We start from the raw sequence: 10,522 nt of genomic DNA, 5'->3' as shown, positions 1-10,522 counted from the left end.
TGAAGAGCAACTGAATCTAGGCCCCCGAAATCCTTTGAATCAGGAAGTGAACACGGAATGACAGTGACAGTGAGCCAGAGGCCTCATTTATAAAACGTGCTTCGTTTTTACACTCACATTTTAGCATACAATCAGTTCTTACAATGAGAGGAAACAACATTTATAAAAGTTAAAATCCCAATGTTGTCGTGGAGTAGTACAGGTGTAGTATAGTAGGTTGATTGGGCTCAAGGTCATGGCAGAGGGCATAGAGACCAATAGTGATGACAGAAGGGTCAGTATTAACAAAACTACAGGCAAAACTATAGGCAATTATTGGACAGGGTTTATTGAGTTCAGCGATATAGCTGCTTAATGACTCAGAATATCCCTTTCATTGGAAGTGCCAAATAGCCAGCTGCTTGTGAACAGATTTAGCAATAATCTGACATTGCATATCAGAACAAGGTAAGAGAAATTATATTTGGACTAATATGGACAATTCTGTAACAGTTTATTTACAGCCAAGATAATTAGACGACAGACAATCCATTCCAGCGTGTCTTTTGGACAGGATTGTAACCTGCAGCTTTGAAATCTCCATGGCTATGGCTTCGTTTACACAAGCAGCCAAATCCTAATGCTTTTGCCAAATTATTGGGAAAAGACGTGATTTGATTGGTCAAAAGACCAAAATTGGTCTGTGTAAATGCAGCTATTGTGCCAGTATTGTGGCGTTAAAACTGTGTTTGGGAACAGTGCTAAGGAACAATCTACAGTTATGTATAAAGAAAACATGTATTGCATAATATATGGTACTAATAAGTGATATAGAGTATTATTTAATCTGTTGTAGGTTTCAAAGGTTCATTCCAAAAGGACAAAGTTTATTGATTGACGGTGTGTGGTTATCAATGATGAATAACTTATCATGGCCCATGGATAAATAAAAGAAAATGAGCTTTCCTATTCAGTCCGTCTCACTATGAAACATCAAGAAATTCACAAATTCTGCAATTGGTTACCAACAGTAGTTTATTGAGATTTGAGTTTGACCCAACTGTCATTCTCCAAATTGAGTAATTCTGCAACACAATTCTGACGCATGAATACAGTGACTTGATGAATAATGGGAATGAATAGTTTCCTAATTGTTTTGTACTTATTCCCAAAGTAGACACCACTTAGTAACCACTGGCAGGCATATCAATCCACTTCAGATATATTTGACCTAATAGATTTGTACTTTAACTGCTGGCTCCCCGTAGAGATGCACTCAGAGCCACTGGGGCCAAAAGGGGGTAAGCCAGTGCTCTGGCTCAGTGTCTGTGTATCGGACAGACCACATCATATTCCACTACAGGCATCACAGGGTAGAGCGCCACCGAGGGTCACAGGGGTTTGAGGTCCTCTGATCCACAAATAGACAAACGATTGAATATTTTGGCGGTCCCCTATTACCCGATGACCTGCAGGGCTCCCCACCACCGGCAGTCCGTTCATACTGCTGCAAGGTAAATGACAACTAATAGTATAATTGATTTCTCTTGGCAGGCTATAAAGTTCTCACCAACCCAGGCCAACGGGCTGCTTTTTGTTTCGTTTTCATTGAATCAGCTGTGGAGTTCTGGGCTGGGTATCCTATGGTTTACTAAGAAGATAAAAAGATTGACAATGAGCACAGGATTGTATCAAACGTCCAAATATTTTGTTCTAAAATGTCTGTTTATGTACATATTATTTCCCCAATGAAAGGTAAGTTTACTTATGTGATTTTAGATTGAGTTTTAACTTATTTTTCCCACCAGAGGCCTTCTGATTTAAACTCACAAAGACCACTGCATTCTGATTCATATAATTTGCATATTGTGGGGGGATGATAATTTTCTGTAACTAGTCAATTATTATTTCATTTGATATCGTATTACCTAATGATCATTCAATTAGGACTAATGGTTATCATTAGTCCTTGATTAGCAAGTGATATTATAATGATTATTAAAGAGACAAATCAGCAGTTGAAACAATAACAAAGTGTTTTTCCCACCCGTTTTGTTAAAAAGCTGAGGGATGGGGCTGGACATTTTTTACCACTCTCAAATTCATACAGAACTATGGATGCAAGGACTGACAATCCATGATATCAACATTATAGTTTTAACCATTTTTTGAGGCTGTATAGTGTTTGTTTACATTTACTTTGTTTAAAAACATTAGGAGTAAAACATGCTTATATTTTGGGTTCTGACAGGGTACGACAGTTGAACTAAGCTCATGAGGCATTTATAAAAGTTATATTCTTCAAGAATCAATGGGTACATATCCTTAATTTAGAAATCCCAAAATGGATGTAGGAATGGCAGGTTTCCCCTTTTATATCATCGTCATCATCAATTCTGCTTTATAATAAACATTGATTGTCCATAATGTTTGTCCATGTATTATTATTGACCTCCCCATACACTTCATCTTGACATTCCATTTTCCATATTTTCTGCTTTTTAACATATCATTTTCCCCATTAATTAGCAAAACCCGCGTGAAGATGGGAGATTGGAACTTCCTGGGTGGGATCTTGGAGGAAGTGCATATCCACTCCACCATGGTGGGAAAGATCTGGCTGACCATCCTGTTCATCTTCCGGATGCTGGTGCTTGGCGTCGCTGCAGAGGACGTGTGGAACGACGAGCAGACCGACTTCATCTGCAACACGGAACAGCCAGGGTGCCGCAACGTGTGCTACGACCGAGCCTTCCCCATCTCTCTCATCCGCTACTGGGTGCTGCAGGTCATCTTCGTCTCCTCACCCTCTCTGGTTTACATGGGCCACGCCATCTACCAGCTGCGAGCTCTGGAGAAGACGCGCCACACTAACAGGGCAGCATTGCGTCGGGAGCTGGAGGCAGTGGCCGTGGAACTGATCGAGGTGCGGAGACGTATTGAGAGGGAGATGAGACAGCTGGATCTGGGGAAGCTCAACAAGGCCCCGCTGAGAGGGTCCCTGCTACAGACCTATGTGGCCCACATCGTCACCCGCTCTGTGGTGGAGGTGGGCTTCATGATGGGCCAGTACCTCCTCTACGGCCATCACCTGGACACTTTGTTTAAGTGCGAGAGGGAGCCGTGCCCAAATGTGGTGGACTGCTTTGTCTCCAGGCCCACGGAGAAGACTGTCTTCATGATGTTCATGCAGGGCATCGCTGCCGTCTCCCTCTTCCTCAGCCTGTTGGAGATCACGCACCTGAGCTACAGGAAGCTTAAGAAGGGCATCCTGGCCTACCACCCACACCTGAAGGATGACTACTACCGTAGCAAATCCAAAAGAAACTCTGACGTCAAACAAGTTAACATGGGGGGAACCTCTGGGGGCTGCAAGCCTGTTATCCCCAGCGGACCCAGTGGGTACACACTCCTGATAGAGAAACAGGGCAACGGACCAACGCATTCCCTCCTCAATGCCTCCTCTGCCTTTGTTCCTATTCAGGTGGACCCTGGTGTCAAGCCATGTACAGACAGTCACAATACAGCCAGTAAGGAGGCAGTGCCACGTCCTGAGCACAACAGCAACTCAAAGAACATCAACCGTGAGACGACACGCTCTGCCCTGGTGGACAAGAAGGATGAGCCAGAGGATCTTGTCGTGCATCCTCTTCCCCATGTAGATCCTCTCACCCACCACATGGACTTCACAGGATCACGGGGCTCTGAATACCCCACCCTACCCGTGCTACCCTTGATGGATGCCTCCTCATGCCCGACCCTTTCGGTCATTGCAAGAAAACCACGGAGGGTCAGTGCCCCCTGGAACTGTTCCACTGTGGTGGAGGGGAATGGCTCAGACAGTGGGGACTCCTTCCCTGGGACTATAAGCATGAAGCCACGCTGTAGCTTTGCTGCCAGTCGAGTCAGGGCCTTCTCTAAGCCGGACATCAAGAGACTGAGCAGGCCCCAGAGCCAAGACTCAATAGGAGAACTGAGCTCAGTGTCTCGGCACAGCTGCGATGGCAACAGCCCTCCCGTCTGCTCTCCCAACCGCCGAATGTCACTGGCAAGTAACGGCAGCAGCAGGCGAGCTCCAGGCGACCTGCAGATCTGAGGTTTATTACCTTATCTCATCATGTCACAAGAAACTGTTACGATGTTGGGGCTCCCGTGTGGCGCAGCGGTCATTACAGACCCTGGTTCAATTCCACGCTGTATCACAACAAGCCGTGATTGGGAGTCCCATAGGGTGGCGCACAATTGGCCCAGCGTTGTCCGGGTTAGAGGAAGGTTTGGCCGGGGTAGGCCGTCATTGTAAATAAGAATTTTTTCTTAACTGACTTGCCTAGTTAATTAAAGGTTAAATAAAAAATAGTCTATGTTTCAGGATACACTGTTACGGTGTTAGCTAAGTGTGCCCTGAAGTGTAGCCTAAGAAATTATATTATTCCATAGATTTGCAGTTCTTGAGACAGTGATGTTTTTCTGTCAGTGAAGTTGAGTACACAGTATTAACGTTAAGATAAACTGCTCTGGGCCCAGGCCACAATGCATTTAGTCACTCTGTTTTATGCACCAAGTTTGCACCTGTTATTTTCAGAAGACAAAAAGCAAAGCAGAAATTTGCAATGGAAAACACTTAGTAAATCTAGATAAAAAGACAACAGACATTGTTGACAGGTCTGTTTTAGTTTGAAGGACTTTCATTGCATTGCGTGCATATAAATGCAAGGCTTACTGCAATGAACCAAGAGCAATGGAAAGCAGAATCAGAAAATCTATATCCTTTAGGCTGTAATTCGCAATTACGTAACACAAAACTCAATCAATGATATTCATTGGAAAGAATGTGTTAACAAGGAAAAAGTTTCAAAGCATGATTTCCTCAATATTGTATTTAAGGTATTGTGCTTTTAGAAAGCACAATAACCAAGTGAATTTGACTTTACAAGTTAAATTGGTGGCTGGAGTTCACTAGCTACCAATCTAATCAGAGGACATTTTCCCAGGGACATAACAACAATCTATTTTAGTATCAGTCCAATTGACAGTTTCTTTGCTCATGATATAGGCTACTGGCCAACTTTATTTAAACTATCCAACTAATAACAAAGAAACAGATTATTTCAGTTCAACTATAATTGAACTACTACAACAATGTAGCCTTTGGATAAACCAGTTACATAATATTTTCAACTTGTTCTGTTTTCTTTCAGGTCGGGATACTGCAGATGTCCTCCATCCTGAAAAAGCGTTGATATTATTGTGGCACAAAGCCATTTGACAAAGTAAATTATACATTTTGATTGGGAGGAAATGGGACTGATTTTGTACAGGTCTATTGCTTATATGAAATTGTACTTTATTTTTACTAAACACTACATCATACATTGATTTGTATATTCACAATTGTACAATCATTTTACTTGATAAAATAAAGTACTGATATTCTTGAATTACTAATGAGATGATATTTTAATATAATTCGTTTACCAAGATATAAAAATATAAATCCAAACAGCAACAGGCAAGAACATTGGCTTTGAATGCTAACCCCATACTGGACCAGAAGTTGTAGTAGGCCTGTTGTCACGGTGACCCTGTGTGTGTGGCATTTAAATGAATAGGCAAGGATCAGTTGGGAATTCCATCTAGAGACACATCAACACAATAATTTTGCATTAGGAATATTTGCTGAAAATAGTATTTATTGACTTGAAATTGGAAAGAAATAGTTGACACTTTAGATTGAACAAGTGCCTGTACACAGAAAATACTACTTAACAAAAATACATTGCTTTTGCAATTAACAGTTCTTCCATCCTTGGGTATAGTGTCATAATACTACTAAGAAATAATAGCTTCAGAAGTGCCTTTTTTCTCTCAAAACAGTGGACAAAAAGAACAAGTCAACCAACTCCGCTACTCTGCTGCTCCATCCTCGGGTGCTGGTTCATACTGCAGAAGCTGTAAAACAAAGCAGAGCAAAGTCTGGTATTTGCAACATACCGGGAATAGATATTTTTGGGGTATTTTGGGGGTGGTTTCCCCGGATACAGATTAAGTCTAGTTCTGGGCTAAAAAACAAGATCAATGGAGAATCTAAACTTAATCTGGGTCCGGGAAACAAACCCTTGAATTTAGGAAAAATGTTCAATTCTCTCTGACCCTGTTTCTGAGGTCTTTGTTTTCCTCCATGAGAAGATCCCACTTCTGCTGTAGCTCAGTTAGCTCCAGACGAAGGGCCTCCGCGTCTCCTGGCTCAGCACCAGCCACACCAAGGTGATGCTTTAGAAAGCTGGGGTTTAGGTGAAGGCTAGTCTAAACTCTTGTTGTTGTTGATAGTTACAGTGAACAAGAAGTGATTGAGATGGGGAGATAGAGGAGAGCTGCTGGTGCATAGAATAGAAAGTGGCGTAATCAGGGTTTGAACCCATATCACCAGAGGCAATATTTGGTCCGGGGGGGGGGGGGGGGGGGCAGCACCATCACTCCGGCCAGCCACTGCACACCCTAAACTCTCTTTAAAAAGGCACAGTGCAGTCAAAAATTTGATTTTCCTGTGTTTTATATATTTCCACACTATGAGGTTTGGCATAATGCTATGAAATTGTGAGAATTATGATAATGCCCTTTTCGTGTAAGAGCTGTTTGAAACGGCCACCTGAAATTTCAGCCTGTTTTGGCGAGATGTAGTTTTGGCCTGCCTGGTGACATCACCAGGCGGTAAATTAGTTAATAGAACAATAAGACAAAGAGCCTTTTAAAAGACGTCACATGAACAACGACAATTTTAGACGAGGCTGCTGTAATGTACACAAAGTCTACGCTTGATCGTCTTGCACCAGGGGGGGGGCAGTAGTCATCAGATTTCAGGCAAGGTATTCTCTCTGACCAACGCTGAGAGTGACTAGCTGAATCAGCAAGCAACATCTGCACCAACGGGATCAGTCGGTGGTCATGGTTGTTGTCATCATATTGGAATATTAATCAAACCAAGACAAAAGGATACTCCAAAGCATTATTAGGTTTATCTGGCTCCTCGTACAGGGCGACCAACACTGCAAACAGCAATACAATTGTTATGGATATTGGTGGTGATATGTGAGTCAAACAGGTTTTGTTATAGATCAGGGGTGTCAAACAGGTTTTGCCCCGGGGGCCGCATTCGTTCTTCAACAAGGTCCCATAGAGCCTCACTGAATATGTGTTATATATCCTCACCGTGAAAATGTGCAAAAAACTAGTAATCATCGCTGTTGGTATTTGATGCTCCCTGACTGTCTAGTTTTCATTTCGGTGATTATAGCAAGCTGGACAAAGTCAAGAAACTGTATGAATGTAGGTGGATTAAAATTTATACAGTTTCGATTTGTTTTTGTCATGGGCGGCAGGTAGCCTAGCGGTTAAAGGTAAAACATTTTTCATGTCTACTTCATTGTCTTTTTTACTACAAAACATAGAAATACGCCATTTTCACTTATGTTAATGTTGAGGTGGTGCTGGAGATTATGAATGACAAAGATATGTTTTTCAATTACATCAACCAATTTGCCTACTAATAATTGGTCAAAATCACCTCATACACACCGATGATGTCATTGTAAACACTTATATCTACTTTTTTCACATATGTTGATGTTGGGGTGGTGCTGGAGTACCTATGACGTTGAACATTTTTGAAGTTTCCCTTTAAGAGCATTCGGCCAGTAACCAAATGGTCACTGGTTCGAATCCCTGAGCCGACTAGGTAACAAATCTGTCGATGTGTCCTTGAGCAAGGCACTTAACCCTAATTGCTCCTGTAAGTCGATCTGGATAAGACTGTATGCTAAATGACTAAAATGTAAATCTAAAATGTTTAAAGTGTATTGAGTTTTTTTGTAACTCAAATCACATGCGGGCCTTATTGGACACCCTCGCCTATGTTTGACACCCCTGCTATAAACTATGCAAGTGGTTAGGATTTGGAATCAAAATGATGAACATGAGGCACAAAATCAAAGTATACCGCATGAGAAACTTTAGACTTTATGCATATTAAAGAAACTTTGCCAGTAATGTTCTTCAATTTCTGAAAGAGGCCTACCATTGGTGAGACTGTCAAGAACTCCAGCTTTTTCTAGATACCTTCGAAATTGTTCTCTCTTGGATTCTGAAGCCTGTGAAATCAACAATGATGAGAAGATTCAAAAGACTAACAAAACATTTTTGCATAGGCTATTTAAAGCTGTAGCTAGATAACTCTACTTCAGTTTATTTTGAAAGTTTCCAGGCAGGTAAGTAGAATACAAAAAAAATATGCCTGGTTGACCATAAACTTTGAAAACGAATTGTTTAACTAGCACAACCATACAGCTGGTTCCAATGAATGAGGGCTACGCTAGATACAAAGTAATCAATGAATGCAGTTAGTTAGCTAACTTAGTTACAAAGTAACAAGTGAAAACATAGGACATGAAAGAAATATCTTCAAACCACTCGTGTTTGAAGTTCATTGAAGAAAAGTTTCGTATACTTACTCTGTAATGGGCCATTATTGCGAACAGATATGTAGCGTTATGATGATTAACGTTCGTAAACTAGCTAGCTTTCAACGCAACAGCCGACAAGACCTAGACTGCAACAAAGCAATTTCTCCCACAGTGGTACGGTTGCTATAACGACAAAACGACAACAAAATAATTAGCTGAACTGTGAATTATGGGATAAAATGTCAATGATTGATGATGTTCTAATATGATGATAATGATGATGGACTTTTCTATACTCTGTCGGTTACTTCACTATTTGTTATTCAATAAATGAAACTGAAACTGAGCTACTTGTGTAAAGGCATTAGGCAAAAACCTTAGCTATATATTTGGCGCCATCTCATGGCCATGTAGTGAAACAGCGTTTGGCTGGAGTACCAATGACATTGAGGGAGCGGGGAAAATACAGTTTATGGCGGAAATGAGACGAAACAGACAAATTGACGGTTGTCACTAGTTACCACAGCCATAAAGTAAAGAAAATGGCTATGTCGAAAAAATTTATCAAAACAAAAATTTGCTTTTAGGTCTTAATTAATGTTAGGCATAATGTTAGCAGTGTGATTAGGGTTACGGTTAGGGCTAAACAGCGCACTTGCGCTTGATATGCGTTTTTAGACTATGAATGAGAAAGTGAATTTGTCATTTCCAAACGTTTAGCTCAGTTGTATGCTGCTTTGCGATCTATTAACAGCAAGGGTTGCATTAAATAGGCGCAATGTTTTTGTATGATGCATTTGGCGATGTTCAATTCATTCGCACATAACGTATTAACAAAAGCATTCACAGCGAAATTTGATAAATGTAGGCCCTTCATATATAAACTATGCGCAGCACTTTTAAATGTATCGAATCAGTTCTTGTTTTTTTGCTCAAACTGCGAGCAACACTTGTCAAACTCTTCTCTCAATATTTCTCTCAAAACACAGGGATGTCGATTCGCACAGGACTAGTATTATCAGAGGATTTTGGAGCTAGCCTAGAAAAACATTAGGTTATTCTGTCTGGAATTGTTACTCTTGCCGTGTAACAATTATTGACATGACAGATTCGGACGGGACTAAAATGACAGATTTGGTGTTTGGTACTCGTGTACATAATTACATTACTCGAGCTCGCCCAGTAAAACTAATCCCGTCCGAATAGGCCTTTATATCCTGTTGCCCAGTCACTTACCCCTATACACATCTACCTCCATCATTCCAATATCCCTGCACGTTGTAAATATGGTATTGTTACTGACCCTGTGTATTTAGTATGCTTACTGTTTTTTCCTAGTATTACATTGTTGTTAATTATTGCATTGCTGGGTTTTGAATTTACAAGAAATGCATTCCACTGTACTTGCTCATGTGACATTAAAACTTGAAAATAGGCGGGGTTTAACCATAATTATGATTTTGTGATAACTAGTGACGACCCTAGTTGACAAGCTAACACTTGGGAGTGCTTGGAAGCAGAATTAGTGTAAATGAATGTTTACTTTGACACTAAAATGCTGGTATTTATTTCGTGGTGAATACACCATATAACAACACTATAATATATTTTCAAGTCACTTGGTTGTCAACTAAACCAGTGCTAGCTAAACACGATTGAATTTGATCAGTGGATTTAACAGCTGCTAGCGTTAATTAGCTGGCAGATTTGAGGCAAATGTCGATTCAGTACGAAGATTCTGCGTTGGCAGGGAGCTATGGTTTGTACAATCTTTCCCAAAGGATTTTGGCTACGGAATGGAGGAACCAGATATCGAGAACACGTCAGGTGACAGTAAACCAAGGACTACAGTGAAGGAAGTTGTCAAGGAAGAGAGTTTGTGTTGGTACAGGATTTACCGCCCCCACCTACCGTCAACCAATCATGTCAATGCGGAGCTATACCGTACGGTGCCCTCCACAAAATTTTAAGATGGCACGGCGATGCTGTACAGACAGAGCTTGATTTGGCCACTGTGTGTCTCTGGCAGATACGCAATTGCGTCACACCCGCTACACGACGCCTCCGACCACATTGCGGATCAAGCA

The 10,522-nt window shown here is 41.2% G+C and overlaps 2 protein-coding genes across 2 annotated transcripts; one reads left to right on the top strand and one right to left on the bottom strand.

The window, feature by feature from the left end:
• The first annotated feature begins 2,524 nt into the window (after nucleotides 1-2,524).
• On the top strand, nucleotides 2,525-4,075 carry LOC120022007 (gap junction alpha-9 protein-like). Its single transcript, XM_038965808.1, has one exon. The coding sequence runs from the start codon at nucleotides 2,525-2,527 to the stop codon at nucleotides 4,073-4,075; it is 1,551 nt and encodes a 516-aa protein (XP_038821736.1).
• Nucleotides 4,076-5,651: 1,576 nt separating this feature from the next.
• On the bottom strand, nucleotides 5,652-8,790 carry LOC120022581 (c-Myc-binding protein-like). Its single transcript, XM_038966540.1, has 5 exons — nucleotides 8,484-8,790; nucleotides 8,051-8,123; nucleotides 6,974-7,022; nucleotides 6,130-6,259; nucleotides 5,652-5,928 (listed from the first exon to the last, which is right to left on the bottom strand). The coding sequence occupies exons 1-5, from the start codon at nucleotides 8,496-8,498 to the stop codon at nucleotides 5,884-5,886; spliced, it is 312 nt and encodes a 103-aa protein (XP_038822468.1). The 5' UTR covers nucleotides 8,499-8,790; the 3' UTR covers nucleotides 5,652-5,883.
• Between the last annotated feature and the right edge of the window lie 1,732 nt (nucleotides 8,791-10,522).

The sequence above is a fragment of the Salvelinus namaycush genome, chromosome 27 (genome assembly GCF_016432855.1).
Source record: "Salvelinus namaycush isolate Seneca chromosome 27, SaNama_1.0, whole genome shotgun sequence".
Classification (NCBI taxonomy): Eukaryota; Metazoa; Chordata; class Actinopteri; order Salmoniformes; family Salmonidae; genus Salvelinus; species Salvelinus namaycush.
Note: the sequence above shows the minus strand (reverse complement) of the source record. Positions and strands in the feature narration are given on the sequence as shown.